The 17201-nt window shown below is 41.9% G+C and overlaps 1 protein-coding gene across 12 annotated transcripts in view; it reads right to left on the bottom strand.

Moving 5' to 3' along the window:
* The window catches only part of CD109 (CD109 molecule), a 195056-nt gene that overhangs the window by 33669 nt on the left and 144186 nt on the right, over positions 1-17201 (bottom strand). For all 12 annotated transcript variants that reach the window (XM_070558933.1, XM_070558934.1, XM_070558935.1 and 9 more), the window contains 6 exons: positions 14479-14620; positions 13478-13595; positions 11838-11951; positions 10156-10374; positions 9253-9397; positions 6459-6635 (listed from right to left, as the gene is read on the bottom strand). In XM_070558933.1, coding sequence (XP_070415034.1) covers positions 6459-6635; positions 9253-9397; positions 10156-10374; positions 11838-11951; positions 13478-13595; positions 14479-14620 — 915 coding nt within the window. The remainder of the gene's footprint in view (positions 1-6458; positions 6636-9252; positions 9398-10155; positions 10375-11837; positions 11952-13477; positions 13596-14478; positions 14621-17201) is intronic.

Raw genomic sequence — 17201 nt, 5'->3', positions numbered from 1 at the left:
GGCAGAGAAGAGGGGTAGGAGAGGGAAAGACACCCCTTTGCACACACCTTTTAGGGTAAGTTTGACTTTTGGAAGGATATTAGTATTCTACGTATTCAAAAAATCAAATAAATTAAAAGATAGGCATTATTAACACTACAACAGTTTACCTTTACACATTGTAGTTTTCATATTAACCTTGAAAGAAACACAACAAAGGGCCAGCCCAGTGGCATTAGTGGTTAAGTTCACACACTCCGCCTCAGCAGCCCTGGGTTTGCAGGTTTGGATCCCAGGCATGGGCCTACACACCACTCATCAAGCCACGCTGTGGCAGCATCCCACATATTAAGTAGAGGAAGACTGGCAGAGATGTTAGCTCAGGGCCAATCTTCCTCACCAAACAAAAAAAGAAGAAACACAACATATAATCTCTTCCTTTTTCAAAGCTGGTCGAGGATCACACAGAAGCAGAATAATTTTCTAATATTCACAAAGGAAAATAGCAAAAGAGTCTAAGACATTCTCCCTTGGTTTCCAGTTCAGGACTAAATCCATCAGACAGCAGAGTTTAAGTATGAATTCAATCAGACAGGGGAGAGGAAGAGAGGGGAAGGGAAGAGACAGAGTAGAAGGGAGGAGGGGAGGGGAGGTGAAAGAAGAGAAGAAAAGAAAAAACAAAGGCCCAAACAAAAGGTTCAGGCCTCCATCACTCAGGAGGTTTTGCCGTGGGGAGAAGGGCCAAGCTTGAGGAGGACAGCGTGTGCCTCTAAGCCCCCACAGCACATCAACAACTGCAGGTCCAAGTCCAAGTGACTGTAAAACCATCAGGGAGTTGAGCTCACAGCAGTGAGGTCAGTGCTTATGGAAATCACCCCTCAGCTGGCAGGCCTCCAACAGTCCCCACCAACAGCAACAACCAGCACGGCTCTTCCACCAGGGCAGCCGGCCCAGAGGACGGGGAGGACTCACTGATAACCTCCAGGTGGCTGCATTTCCCAAGCTGGTTTCGACAAAACTAAGCCTCCAAACCTCCAGCTCTGCTTCCCTGGCCAAACCAAGGAGAGATGAGAGCCTAGAGAGGGCTTCTGAGTCTCCCGGTGGAGTCTCCCGTGCGGCTCCTTCCTCGTCTTACACTGGCCATGCACTATTAGAGAGCCCTCGCTGCTTGTCCTCCAGCTCATCCACTCCATAAGCAGAGAAGGACACGGTGGACTCGGCTGGGACGGTCCTTGTTAACACAGCAGTTCAGTGTTCCAGTGTAGTCATCTAAACTGGACACTTCTCATCATGATAGGTGAGAAAGGCAGAAACACAGTTTTCTCAGGAGTTTATGAGAAAATAAGTGTTGTGCCCTTAAGTTCATAGTTTTATGAATAGATCTTGAGTCAGAAAGTATTAGTATAATCAGAATTTAGAGACACTTGTACAAATTAAAATACGGAAGTCGAGAGGCTATTAGGATAATGACCCATGAGCTCTTATCTATAAAGGGTCAGATAAGATGCATAGCTCCTGGCTCATGAATTTTCATTGGAATAGCCATCAATGTAAAACATTTACAGCTTACCATAACAAAGATGAAAGTATTTTTTATAGAAACACATAGAAAAGTAACAAATTCTAAACATAATTTGACTTGGTTTACCTCAAGTATCAAAACTGCACATAAATGAAGAAGTCAAGTCAGCTCCTTGTGACCATGTGAATCACTTTCTCTAGTAAAAAGATAATAAAAATATTCTCTGTACAAAAAGAAAAGTAATCATTATCAACTTCCTTAATCCCTATGACACGAAATGGAAACTGAGAACTTGACCAGGGGTTTTTAGCGTCTTCACAATTGCCTTTAGCCACTCTTGTGATGACCAAATACACTTTAGAATTCTGAAACCTATTTTTTTGCTGTTTTTATTTCAACAGAAAACACATAATGTGTTTCCAACGAGGCTTGGTCTGAGTCTCACTCGAAAAATTGAGCCAGAGACACTGTGATTTAAATATCTGAGGAAAACAAGTGGTTTCAATCTCAAATTAACAGGGTCAGAATTTCCAGTCTTTATCAAAAACAGTTTTCGTTTTATGGTTCTATTTTTCTTTTTGACAGCAAAAGATACTTCAGTCAATGATGTAGCTGTTGTTTTGACCAAAAAAACAATGGATTAGGTTACACAGTTCCTGGGCCAAGCATGATTTAAGGAAAACAATGCACTGTTCATAAATGACATTCAAATAATAATATAATCATGACTCATGCCAAAGCCACTTTAATTTCTTAAAAACTAAAAACAACTACGGTATACTTAAAGGATTTTGGCAAATGTGATGGCAAAAGAAAAACAGAGCCTCTGAAGTGAGACACTGATTTCATAATGAAAACCATCTTACCAAGAAGCCTTTTTCACTACTTTGAAATACAATTTAGTTCATCATGTGAAATGGAGTATTTTTGGGAGCCCCCTTGTGCTGATTCCATCAGCCACTTCACCAGTGGGCACATTTCCTAGCTGATAAGAACATGCCAAGCCCAGCGAACCTTGGTGTTTACAAACGACCGCTCCACCGTGGAAGTGCTTGGGGGACGTTCTAGGCCCAATCTCCACATTAGGAGGACGAACCTCAGGCAAGAAGTGAGCATGATGACGATGCATTCGTCCATTCTGCACTTACTGAGGTGCCTATGTGGCCAGGGACACAGTGGAAGAGAGATTAGACACAGTCCCCACTGTCAGGAAGCTTGCCTGCTAGTGCAGGAGACAGACAATAGGCAAACAAGATCATTTTCAGTAATACTAAGTGTGATGAAGAAAAGAAAATGGAGTAACGTAAATGGGAGCTACTAAATGGTCAGGGAAGGCCACTCAGAAGAAAACACACCTGCATGACGAGAAGGAGCCAGCCATGGAAGGTTCAGGGAAGAGCATCCCAGGACAAGGAAAAGGAAGCTTAACGGCCTGCAGCACCATGGAGCTGGGAGTGCTCCTGAGGGAGCCGAGGGCAGCAAGAGAGGCAGCTCCAGAAGTGGGGAGAGATGGAGGCCAGGTCAGTCCACTCAGGGCCTTGAAGGCCAGGGCCAGGAACCCACTGGAGAATTTTAAACAAGGAAGCGAGAGGATTTTGACATTATCAAAAGACCCCTTTTACAACACGAGGAGACAGTATTGAAAGGGAGCAAGCACAGAAGCAGAGAGTCTATCCAGGAGGCCACTGGAGTCATCCAGGGGAGCGATGATGCTGTGTGAATGAAACCATTAGCCGTGGGATGGAGAGGGGAGAAGAATTTCACATTTGTTTTTAGACAAATGTAGAATGGACAGGATTTACTTACTGACCTTAAACCCTAAGTCCCTAGTCAGGTGCAACTAACGATACTACAGCTGACAGTTATTGGGCACTTCCTATGTATTAAACAAAGTGCTACAATATCTCATTTAATCTTCAAAACAGCCCAATGAAGTGGGTATTTTCATTACTCCTGTCCTACAAGTGGGAAAACAAGGCTCAGAGAAATCAGCCCAAAGTAGGAGGCAGGATTTAGAGCGTAGGTCTGCGGGCCCCCAGAGCCACCAGTGCAGTAACCGCTGCGCTGCGCTCTCTCCCAGGTTGGCCTCCCCTACTGTACAGTAGAGCGCTCTTCACAGCTTGGAAGACGGTGCATTTAGAGAAGAATGCTTTTTCTGCCCTCGGGCCACTTTGCACCTCCCACCAGCCAGCAAATGTGAGCGAGGCTCTCCAGCAGTGAGGTAGACGGCCGCCCCTGGAGGGCTGCAGGGAGACCTGCTCTTGGGCACCTCCCAGCTAGGACCGGCTGGAGGGTCCAGCACTCCTTTCGGGAGAAAATACATACTGAGGATTTGGCTGTTCACTTTTCAGGACATCTGCTGACCCAGAGCAAAATGTCCAGGATACAAACTCTAAGCATTTTTAAGGGATAAGCAAATCATTCTTTAAATAGTCCAAATGACAAAATGTACTGTCTTTTTAAAGCATTAATATTTGATTAGCCAATATTATAGTTCATAAAGCACATAAAATATGAAATATATGCCATTTTCTAAAATACATTATTTTGTTAAACTATCCCAAAGAATGTATATCAAATTATAAAGCACCAATCTAGTTCCTACATACTTTGTACTGGAAACTAGCCAAACTAAATTTTGAACACAAGTCAGAATCTTGTTTCCAAAAGGTGCAGAGGTTAAATTCTGAACATCCCAAATATTTTTCACTCATCTCCTTAAATGTAACCATTATGGCACTGTGCAAAGATCTCATTTGTTTTTAGTGTGGCACACACTATACCACAAAGAGCACTTGGTACCACTTCTTAAACTTAATTATAACAGAACTTGAAAGAAGCAGCTCTTGTATTTAAATATTTAAAATATGACTGATCCACAAACATGTAAAAAGGAGGACAATTTTAAATGGGCCACTCTGTGCAGAAAATACCAATTGCTAGGTCTTTGAGAATTTCCTAGAGGACTTGAACACCTCCTGCAGGGCCTGGCTCCACTCCGAGGGAAAATACACCACCATCTCCTTCCCCTCAGGAGGACTCAGGTCATGGCCAGCCCTGAGTCCAGCCCCTGGTCTCCTGGAGTTTGTCCTCTCATGTAGCGCATGGTTCCTGACTCTCAAGCCCCCTCCTCCCACTCGCCTTGGTCTGCACCAGCCCACCCCAGGAGAACTCTGGATGTGGACTTCAGCTCATCCCCTTGGATCCACCATCTTACTGCTCACTCTGGTCTAACCTGAAACCCAGATTCTGACCTTGGGTGTCCCCTCCCTACAGGACCCCATTCTTCCCATACTGTTTGATCAGAACGCTCACTGAAACCTCTCGCATGTTGGCCATACCCAAGCATCTTGGCCCCATTTCTGGTCCTCTTCCAATCGTATCCTATTGCTTCTAACAACCTAAGAACATTGCAAAGTAGACTTATCCCACAGTGTTCTGGGAAGAGCACAGACTTGGAAGCCAGACCACCTCGGGGTGGCCATTTTCCCTGTGCCTCAGTTTCCTCACTTGTAAAATGGAAATAATAACAGTATACCTACCTCCTAGGGTTTCTGTGAGAATTAAATGAAAACATGTGTAAAGCATCTTAAAGGGTTAGTTACTAATATTATCACATAGAACTTAGTTTAGGATAAACAAGTCTCTATACAACGAGGGAACACGCAAGAAAAGCTCACATCAAAATAGTATTTTTATTAAGTTTTCTGATTCTTACCTATGGAAAAGTGAGCAAAACCAATCACAGCTTGCCTCTCTTTGCATTTAACCCATTCATTGTAAAAAACAAAAACAAAAACAAAAGACTGAGGAGTTGGAAAGTGTTGATTCGATTTTTAGATTACACTGAACACGCATTTTCCTCTCTTTCTGCATGAGCCATTCTAGTCCTCATGAGTTTTATGAACACATTTCCCTAACTGTGCAGACAGACAGACAAACTCAGCTGCAGAGATCTTGCTAGAGGTCCCCTAAAGAGGAAGCACAAAACTGACACTGTAACTTTGGGTGGCTGGCTCCTGGGATATTTGAGGAAATCAAATTTACATTATTATTATTAAAAATGTGTCACAACTTTTCATTTTCTCCTAAGCATGGACATTAAGAGCATGGATTCTAGGGGCAGTGAATCCAAATCCCAGCTTTGCCACTCACTTGCTGTGTGACCCTGGGCCAGTTAGTTTACCTTTCTGTGCCTCAGTTTCCTCATCTGTAAAAGGAGGAGGACAATATTAATACTCATTGTGAGCATAAATGAGATATTAGATGTAAAGTATTTAGAACACTGCCTGCCACATGGTAAGAACTCAAGTAACACCAAGCATTAGGTGTCTGCGAACAGAGTCAGACTCTCAAGGAGTCGGCGTGCAGGAACCAGTGGCATGCAGTAATCCCTGGCGTACATTTTCTGAGGGGCCAGCAGGGCCTTGCCACAAACATTTCTCGCCTAACCCCCAACTACTTGACATTTTCAATGCGTGCGAAGGTCCCCACCATGCAACGGTCCCCACCATTCCGCACCACGTGTGTTTCTGGACAGAATGTGCTCTGCACTGAGCAGGCACCCCCGGGAGGAAGGCCCTGCCCCGTCTGCCGCCCTGGCACGGGCCCTGGCACGGAAAGATACTCCACAAACGTGTAATAGATAAATGAACACTCGTTTCTTTAGATTTTTAAGTAACTTTAAATTTCAGGTCCCTTAGTAAAATGCAAAGCCCTCCAGGAACTCACTTGGTAACAAACAGCTTAGCAGCAATTAGGGAAGAATCAGAGAAGGAAGGCAGGCGACAGCTTCCCCCACTTACACCTCGAGCACATTTCAACACCATCTTGTCCCACAATCACACAGCAAAGACAAAATCTGTCTATTCTGAAATATGCTCTAGAGTGAACTCTGCCTAATAAAACAAAAACAAATTTTTTTTTACAAAGAAAAGTATGCTTCTAAAATACTTACCTTGCCTCATAAATGAAAGGGCTTTTTCTTTTAAATTTTCTGTCAGTTGTTTCTTTTTCGTCAGGTAATCCAAAACATAAATATTTGGAGCAAAATTTATCATGTTCTGTTCACCACAGCCATAAGGCATCCGAATCAATGAGGCTAAGCCATTGATGGAAGAGCCAAGAATATCTCCTGAAAGCAACAGAGATTCAATACATTCAGCAAACCTCAGTGACCGTCCCTGCTGACGGAGAGACGTCCACTGCACACAGAAGGCAGCCAACAGTGAAGCAACACGACGCTTGGAACAGGGCAGAAACGTCACATCCAGCTCGTAGGAAGACTGGTCAAATAAATGACACTACAGTGGTACTGAACTTGCAGATTATGTGCCATATTAGGAGACTTAGCTCAGTTAAAGATACGGCAGCACAACCAGAAGGATTAGCAGCTAGAATATACAACTATGTACTGGGGGCTTTGGGAAGAGGAAGATTGGCAACAGATGTTAGCTCAGTGGCCAATCTTTTAAAAAAAAAAAGACATAGCATACACTAGGCAAAACATGAGTTTAAAAAACAATTCTTGAACAAAATGTCAGGAATTGGCCATTAGGAAACCATCAGTCTCATATAGGAAAGAAATGTTTTATTATTGGTGTTCTTCACATAAATAGAACTTTATTCTGATTTCCTACTAGTAGACTACAAATATTTGATAAATGATTGTTTTTAAAGGGCAGGGATTGTAGTATTTTTCAATATGCTCTATTTAGCAACAAGAAAGTAGAACTAACAAGTACAAATATTTCAATGAATCAATGAATCTTAGGATCAAAAAGGATTACAACTATTCTTCAAAATTAGTAACAAAATTAAACAAAACACGTACTTCAAAGTCTCCTCTGCCCGCATTGTAACACCACGACTCAGGAAAGTAAGTACAGATTTATAAACTGAGAGGTCGAATTCTAATTCTAACTCCAATGTGGGCTGAGCTGTACGGAGAAGAATATTCTTCTGTACAGTTTATTTTAGAAACTTACACCATTCCAAGTCCAAATACCTAGTGAAAATCTGATCCTAAAAAACAGGAATCCAAAAAAGAGAGGAAGACCTCTTTCACGTGAGTAGGCTGCAGTCAGGCTAGCACACGATGTCTTAAACTTTAGACACTAGCAGAGAAATTAATAGAGGTTATAATACTCCCACAGCAGCTTATGTTTTTAATATTCAAAGTGAACATAAACTTAGACTCTCAAAATTCAAAGAAGTAAGCTAATATTCACACATTCTGGGCTTCCAAATAGACTTTTGTTTGAAATTAATAAATTTTTTAAAAATAAATTTTAATAAAAATAAAACTTGAAAAATCATTCTTTACATCAAGCTTCAGAGTACTTCAATGACCACAGACACACTCATCGTGATGTTGGCAGTAGTGGTCTACACTTTAAATCCGAGCCCCTTCCCCGTGTGTGTGTGCGCGCGTATGCCTGCGCACATATGCTCCATGTCCCAGCATCCCCACACCGGAGGAGATGCTTAGGTAGAACTGATCCCCCTAAAAGGAGAGCTCATTTAATTCTTTTTAAGAATTATATTGAAGATTCCAGGGGCCAGGCCCGTGGCCAAGTGGTTAAGTTCACGTGCTCCACTGCAGCGGCCCAGGGTTTTGCTGGTTCGGGTCCTGGGTGCAGACACGGCACCGCTCCTCGGGCCATGCTGAGGTGGCGTCCCACACGCCACAACTAGAAGGACCTGCAACTAAAGAAATATACTACTATATACTAGGGGGATTTGGGGAGAGAAAGCAGAAAAAAAAAAGAAGATTGGTAACAGTTGTGACCTCAGGTGCCAATGTTTAGAGAAGAAAAAAAGAATTATATTTAAGATTCAAAAAAAAGTCCTCTATGGAGGCATTGGTTGTTTGGGGTTATAATAAAAAGGATTACACCTACAGATAAGATTTAAAAGAACTTGCTAAAACAGTGCCTTAGATCCTGACACTCTGAAGACCCGACAAACTATTTAGATGTCATTAATCTAAACATTTCCTTCAGTTATGTGTAAAGCACGACTGTATAAACAAACCATTTGTGTGGAAGCTAAGTTTAATAGTTGATTCAAAATTCCTTTTAGGTTACTGGAAGGTGCCTAGGAGAGGGTGACTAATGTCAGAGGGTAGCTTCCTACTGTCAAGGTCACCTGCGCTCTGCAGGGAGCTGCTCTAAGCAATAGTTCTCAACCTCTGGTTATTAGAATCACTCGTGAAACCTTTTCAAAATATACATACCCTAGCCATAGCCCAAAAGATTCTGATAGAGAAGGTTGGGAGTAGAGCCCAGAGATTTATGTTTTCATAAAGCTCCACAGAAGATTCTGATATTCACCCGTGGCTGAGGGCCACAGAAGCCAGAAGCTCTGCTCTTAAAAATCAGCGCTCCTGCCAGCCACACTATAGCGGGACCTCGCTGCCCAAAGAGCGGTTTGCAAATCAGAAGCATCGGCATCACTCAGCAGTGTTAGAAATGCAGAATCCCAGGCTGCACCTCAGACCCAGTAACCAGAATCTGCCTTTAAATATAGTGCCCAGTGATGCATATGCACACTGAAGACCGAGAAGAACCAGTCTAGAAAACATATCTTGCTAGCCTTTCTTTTGTAATCCGCAGATGGTACCAAATAAAAACTTTCTGCAACCTCTTCTCATTAGGACTAAATAAGAAAATACACCCATAAATGGATGAAAAGTATATATTATCATCTACCAGTAAAGCAGCGGTGATGGTGACATGCTCTGTGCTCACCAATTGCAGTGACCTGGACTCTCGCACTGCCGCTCACTGTGTCAGGAGGAAACGAGAAGCTCAAGGTTTTCAGAGTCGTTTGGAGCTTGTTGTCAGTCAAGTCTAATAGGATGGACTGTGAATAGGATTTTTCTATTCCTTCAGCCTGTGAAAAAAAGGAACACAGTTAACACGGTCTTGACTCACCTGTTTACAGAGAAGTGCGCGCAGATAAAAAGACCAACACCTGGCCTGCTGTGTCTGCGGTGTGTGAGCAGTGAGGTAAGCACCTGCCATTGTTTGATTCTTGCTTAAAATCTGTTGAAAATGTTTACTTTCTAGTTAATTCGACAAAACACTTCATGGAATGGCAATGGAAATGACAAAGGAGAACATAAAAAGGTGATGAGAAGAAAACTCTGAAGGAGATCCTATTATTACCCAGAGAGAGATTAAATATCTTGTCCAAAGTCACATTTGACAGGGCTGGGATTTGAACCCAGAACACAGCAGTCTCAGCCCAAAACACAAGTGTTCATCCACTATGCATAGTCGTCTTTTTGTGCATAATGTCTTCTCTAAAAAAAAAAATCTACAAAACCTCTTCTTCCTGTAGGAATTCCAAAATTCAAAATCTATGTATCAACTTGGCATTAATAGGATCCCAATGTAACCCAGTTTGTAAATGTAATTGACTGCAAAGGAGTCATACTACAAATTTAAAAAGAAAATTGGCAATTACTTTCAAAACATACATGTGATATATTTTTACATACAGATAAGAAAACAATGAGGTGTCACCAGGCAGGTGGAGGAGATGTCCTACTGGGTATTGCCATTAAATTCAGGCAAGAGAAAACCATCTTCTGTTTCCTTTTCAGTTATGTATTTCCATTTCATTTATTTAAGACTTCAAATATTTACCTTTACTAAAATCTTCTGGGTGACAGCATCGGAAGCAGCCAGTGAAACAGCTGTGACTGTGATAGGAATTTCCCCCAGACGTATTGGCTTGATTGGGAAAAGAACAGTTGCCCCATCCTCACTGGGAACCAGAATGGTCTGCTGGTGTCCTGTGGCATTTATTTCATTTGAAGCCATTAGAATATCAAATTTGTCACTTTTCTCAATGATTACCTTAACCTGGGAGAAAAAGTTATCAAAGGTTTTGTATAATAAATGCTCCTCAGTAAAGTGCTGTTTCATCACCACTTTAAGTACAGTTAAATCTGTGAGGCCCAAGACTAGAGAAGATAAGACAGGAAGATGTAGCCGAAGCAGAAGATGAAAGGGTATCAGGAGAAACTTCATTTCTTTCCTATGCTTTCCCTGAACCTCATGATATGTATGGAAAGGGCATTCTTCAGTTCCATCTCTAACATTAAACTCCGCCAACATTAAATTCTCTCTTTATCTGAAGACTCTGACTGGTAAGGATGAGCCCAGAAAGGTTATTTCATGTCATGGTATTGCCACCAGCCTGACTTAACTATGTCATGCTGGGACACTAGTCCCGTTAGAAAACCCTCAGACAAACAGGATGCAGTGTTATGACATTCCCTGAGAGACTCCGCAAACATCATTCCCAGGACAGCATGACTCAGACGGCAGGCCTGAAGCCTACGGTAGCTGTGAGCTTCTGCGAAGGTCGTCAAAGGCCCCAGTCTCATCGAGAATAGCACTGCTCCAGGCCTTACAATTTATGAGTTGTTTTCCCATTGATTTTCTCATTTGTTTCTCAAACATTTTCTGTAGGAATCATATTTATTATTCCCACTTCACAGATGAGGAAACGACAGTTAAGTATTTGCTGTTAAGTGGTAGAGCTGGACATTGAATCTAGACCTTCTGACTCCAGACCTTTGGCTCTTTACACTGTACCATGCTGAGTAGATTAAAAGGGAGAATTAAAAAACAATAAAATTTACCCTAGAGGCACAGTGTTTAAAGAGATTATGGCATTTCCACGTAATAAAGTTAATTACATATCCCTACTTACTCCAGGGGGGAAAATTCAACCGTTTCATTACCATGACCCCAGGCACAACCCGTAAACCAGAGGCTGATCCCCACCTTCCAGGGAACCGACTAGCTAAGGAGACACAAGGCGCAAGACTCAAAAACAAAGCCTTGAAAACAGAAGACACTGTATGAACATGAGGACAGCCACACAGCAGAATGGGTGAGGCTCCTCGGAACACGCATCTGAGCTGAAGCTGAGTCCTGAAGGGATAAATTCTTGCTAACTGCAGGGGGCACAGAATGGCAATGACAAGTTCTCTCACTTCTCCCATCCTCAAAGTGGGGAAGACCAGGAAAAACGCAGCAGGAAAGAGAAAGGCATGCCTCGGAGACATAAGGAAGTACTCAACTGCAGTGGAGAATGTGCTGGAAATCAAGGAGAGAGTGCATAGACACGCTCATCACACCCTCAGAAATCAATAAGCAGAAGAAACCGCTAAAAAAGTATGTCTATTTTCAATCTCCCAGAAACATATAAAATGCTGAGATGCCCAGATGCCCAAACATTACACAACCCAAGCCCTGCATGCTTTCTCCCATGTTTCCTGAAGTGTAAATGGTTAACAACGCCTTTAATATATTACCTCAGTGACATCTTTCAAATAATTGAATATGGTTACTTCCAAAGCAAATTCTTCACCTCTGATAACAGAGTAGGGAAGATTCAAAAAAATGAAAAATGGTTGGAAGGCTTGTAGCTGGAAAGAAGAAAATGAATACATATTTTATTCTAGTCAAATGCTTCACATCTTATGCAATTAAAAGCTAATCTCACAAAAACCGTGAAGCTTATAACGTCACAAAGAAATGTTCACTTGCCTATCAACAGAAAGCAGATAACAACTTGTTCCAAATAAACGCTAGTAAATTGACTTATGTTATTTAACATAGCAACCACTACATTTGATTAAGCGCCAACTAGGAACCAGGTACTTTACACAAATTATTTTGTTTAATCATCACAACTCTATGAGGCAAGTGTTATACACACATTTTACAGAAAAGAAATCTGAAGTTCAGAGATCTCTGTACCTAGTACAGGATCACATTGCTGGTAAGTGGAGGCGTCAGAACTGGGTCCCAGCATGTCTGAGGCCAAAGCCAAGTTCCTCTTCCGCTGCACTACACTGACTCCAGCAATCTGCTTTAACAGCCACTGGCACAATCAAACAGCTCCCATTTTAGACTCACGTGGAAAGTCCAAATGATGTTCTGCTTACTACCTGGTAACATATACATACACATGTGCTTTCTCAGAGGTGACCCAACTTTGATATTGTCACCAATCCTGCAGGGGAGGCTAGACCTCTCCCCCACCCCTGAGGATAAACTATTATTAATTCAGGCCAGTGGGTTCTCTGAATTTTTCGTGAATACAACTATTTTATAAATCAAGAGAAGATTGTACTTTGTTTTGTTTATAATTTTACCAAAAGTTGTTCACGGTTTCAGAAATTCATATCACCACAGCAAGGCCACTCCAGGTTTCTGAGCTGCTAAAACAATACAAGTGTCTCAAACCACACCTGCAGCTGTCACACAGGGTGACCCTACATAGGGCACAAATATTTGAACATGTCCCTGTGCCTCCCAGTGCAGCTATGCCTGGGCACCTACATACTGAAATAAATAATATTTTATTATACATTACTTTCCTTTTATTTCTCATTAGTATTTCACTTAGGGCATCATATTGATTTTTTTTAATTGAGTATGTAGGTATATTATATTTTCCATGAATTTCATTTTGGATAGCAAAAGGGCAAAACAAACTATCTGTTATAAAGAAGGGGCTTCAGGTATGACAGGTGAGAGCCACTGGTCGAAGGCCACTGCCAGGCATTACACTCCTCTTGCTAGTGACTGGTTAGGAAGCAACACGTCATGCACCTTGACCAAAGAGATGTGACGGAATGTCTACTAGGGGACATCTAGGAGCTCCGCTCATTCCTGAAAGAGGGCCACGTGGAAACACTCTCTCTCTGGATTCAGTCAATAATAAACTTCCTCCCCAAACCTTAATACGGACCTAGCACACTTTGCAGTTTAATACAGCTCACATTCTAAAATATAAAACAGATGAAAAACAAAAAGGAAAAGCCAAGGAGCCTCTAAACTGTGACCAACACCATAAGCAATCATTTTTTAAAAATTCGGTGAGGAGCTGACACATCCTTGGCCTCGTGGCACTGCGACATTTATAAGCAGCCCTTTAATATACTACCTCCACTGGAGTAGTTGTCAGTCCAAGACCCAAGTCCTCAGAGATCACAAACGCAGTAGCAACCCAAGAAGTGATAGAATCGGGTACGGTAACTTCAAATTCTTCGTCCATCCTGGAACTGAAGTCAAAATAAACAGAAAAATCACGAAACCAAGAACTGACACATTTCGAAATGTCAACATAACCGAAAACATTTTTTGAAAGAATTTTAATTTTCCAAAAAATTTACATATCTAAATTTTTTAAAAAATTTAAGTATAAAACAGTAGATCCAAAGTTCTCATTATAGGTCATAACAAGGTCATAATATTGCATATTGATCCATATTCCAATCAAAGCTTTCTACAATGTATATATCTTCAGAATGAACATTATTTTTATAAAATTTGCATAGATAATAAACATGTATTTTCAATTTGACTCCAATTTATTTCTCTCAATTTGCATAAAAGTTTCCCTCTGTATCCCAGTCAATGCTATTATTTGTTTTTTTAAGGTTTGACTTGTGTCTTCATAAATAGCTGGCTATGAAATACGTGTAGATTTCAGGATGCGCCTGCTCAGCCCTCAGGCCAGGGAGCGCAGGGTTTGTCAACCAAGCTGAATTCCGCCAGCACCCACACCGCTTCGCCCTGTGCTCATGGGGATGTTTGACGAGCAGACACAAGGTGGAGCGGGTATCAGAGTGCTTCCCACCCCAAGGCAGCAGTATCGTCTCAGCAGCTCTTCTCACAAAAACCACGAGACTGCGTGGACACTAACGTCAGCCTTCCTTCGGAAAGGGCTCTCCTCTCCTCCACGGCGCTCTCACCGCCAGAAGGTGTCTGCGGCTTTATTAAACGCTACATTACATACCATAAACAGCATTCCAAAAGAAAAACCTCTTTGCTTAGCTCCTGATCACACCATGTTTGCACTTAAACATTAGCAAGAGGGCAAAACTTGTTTAAAACTGACACTAAACAGAATACACACGGGCAAAGAACTTCATCAATTTTTACCCCATGTTGGCGTCCAGCCAAAGCCAAGTCTCAGGAAAATGCCTTCTGACGTGCGGACGGCCACCCAAAGCAAAGTCACGGAGATCGACCATGTACGCTTCACTCTCCTCCACAAACCTCTCGGCACTCTCTACACTGTCATCTAAGAACAAACAGTGAGGACTGTTAGGAGAAAAGTCACCAGAGAGAATGATTACAATCTTAGTCCACAGGATCACAGCACCTCCCAGCTGAACGGCACTTTAGAGTTCACTCGGCCCAATCCTCTCACTTTACAGATGAGAATCCTGAGACCCAGAGAAGTCAAGTGACTAACCCAAGGCCATGGGGTCAGTTCAGCACAGTCAGAACCAAAAAAAAACAGTTCCCTGCACCTATGGCCGATATCTGAAAAACTACTCAGAGTTCAGTTACTAAAAAATGAGTTAAACCATATATTTGTGTGTGTGTGTGAGGAAGATTGGCCCTGAGCTAACATCTGTGCCCATCTTCCTCTATGTTATCTTGATGAGCAGTGCTAGGTCTGTGCCTGGGATCCAAACCAGTGAACCCCAGGCCACCGAAGTGGCGTACGTGAACTTAACCACTATGGTACCAGGCTGGCCCCCAAGTTAAATCATATTTTTAAAGCTACCTACAATTTTGCTATTCTCCTCTTTTTACCTCCCTAGTGCTGATTACCATTGGCTACACCAGCCATAAGATGCTACAATCATCCAGTTTACTAGCTTTTATCTTATTTAAAAAAAAAGCCATGTTTCCATACAGGCTCTGGATCACCTATCTCTATTTTTTCAACTTTTCTATAAGTTTAAAATTATTTCAAAATAAAATATCAAAAAACGTAATAGGCACCAAGGATACAAAGGTGAATGCAATGAACTCCACTCACTGTCTATGGAGGAGACAAATAGAAAACTGTAGTAAACATAAGAGTAATAATAGACATACGTAAAATGTCTATTATGCAGAGAATGGTTGATTTTACACAGAATCTGAATGATGAAAAGAGTATAGCTATGGTTGGGAGGAAAAAATCCATTTTGCGTTGTTTTTTGCAGTTCCATTTTCCCTAAGTCCCTAGATAAAACAGTATCCCATATGGGGGGGGGGGGGAGTAAGTTAAGTACAAATGCATGTCCAGAATATGACAGCAAGTATCAGGTAAGAGTGGCATAAAATGAGAAGAGAAGGAATGGTTGACTCCAGATTTTAAAATATGAAATATCCCATGCTGAAGGATTTGCACTTAATCCTTTAAGCAATGATAACCTATTGAAGGTTTTAAAATAAATTAGAAACGTCACCTACCACATGTTTTATAACAATAACTTTGGCCTCAATGTGAACAATGGTTTAAGCTGGGGGAAATGGGGGCAAACAGTTAGTTAGGAGGCTACTTCGATGGTCAAGGAGACACTAATAAGGGCCTGATGTCAAGCAGAGGAGAGGAAGGACACTCTAGAAAATTCTGCTCTGCCTCTCAGCTAAATGACCTGTGTGTGCACCCACAGCATGCACATCACAGCCCTTGGCACACCCTTCTAATTGTGAGTTGGTTTGCCCCACTAGACCAAGTTGGAATCTCCACTGCCTCGTACATGCTAAGCATACAATTAACATCATCACTATCTACTGAATAATGAACAAACAAACTGGATCTGAGGGACAAGATAAGAGGTAACTGCAGGCTTACAAATGACAAACATGTGCTAAGCATCTTACTTACTTGTAGATTTAACCTTATAAGAGCTCTGTGATACAAGTGACATTATTATTAGTCCTATACTTCAGGGGGAAACCTGAGGCTTAGAGAGGTTAACTGACTTTCTCAAGGTCATAAAGCCAGCATTCAAGCTAGAGGTACCTGATGATAAATTCCTTTCTTAACCACTAAACTGTTCCACATCTGAGAGAAAGAGAGGAAGGAGTTAAGGATGAGTTCTGAGTTTCTGATCTAGACAACTGGGTAGATTATGATTTCATAACAGAGCTATGAAATCACATCAATTTGAGGAATCATATAGCAATCAAGTCATATTAAGAATGAGTAAGGTTATGAGGAGAGAGAAGATCAAAAACTTGATTGTGACATATTGAATTTAAGATATTTGTGGGGCATCAGGGTGCAGAAACAGAGGGGCAAGAAAACAGTCAAGGGGCCGGCCCTGTGGCCAAGTGGTTAAGTTTGTGCACTCTGCTTCAGCGGTCTAGAGTTTCACCAGTTTGGATCCTTGTCAGGCCATGCTGAGGCGGTGTCCCACATGCCACAACTAAAAGGACCTACAACTAGGATATACAAGTATGTACTGGGGGGATTAGCGGAGAAAAAGCAGAGGAAAAAAAAACAAGATTGGCAATAGTTGTTAGCTCAGGTGCCAATCTTTAAAAAAAAAAAAAAGAAACCAGTCAAGATGTTCCAGAGTTGGGTTTAATGGGGAAGACACCATGGAAGGACAAGGGACTAGGGAAGAATTCGACCAAAGTGATTATCTATGTGGTCCAGCCAGATACTGGAGGGAAATAAAGGCAGGAGAAGCCAAAAACTCAGAAGAACCAGGAGAAGTCAAGACCAAAGAAGACATCTAATAGATTTATGGGAGTGAGGGAATATACAAGGTGGAAGGAGAGGCAATTGAAATGCTTGTAGAGCAATGTTCAGCTGATAATACGACCTTGGGTGACTACTGCTGCCATAGTGGTAATCGCAGGATGTGCACATT

This window comes from Equus przewalskii, chromosome 9, assembly GCF_037783145.1.
Source record: "Equus przewalskii isolate Varuska chromosome 9, EquPr2, whole genome shotgun sequence".
NCBI lineage: Eukaryota > Metazoa > Chordata > Mammalia > Perissodactyla > Equidae > Equus > Equus przewalskii.
This window is presented reverse-complemented; position numbering and strand designations above follow the sequence as displayed.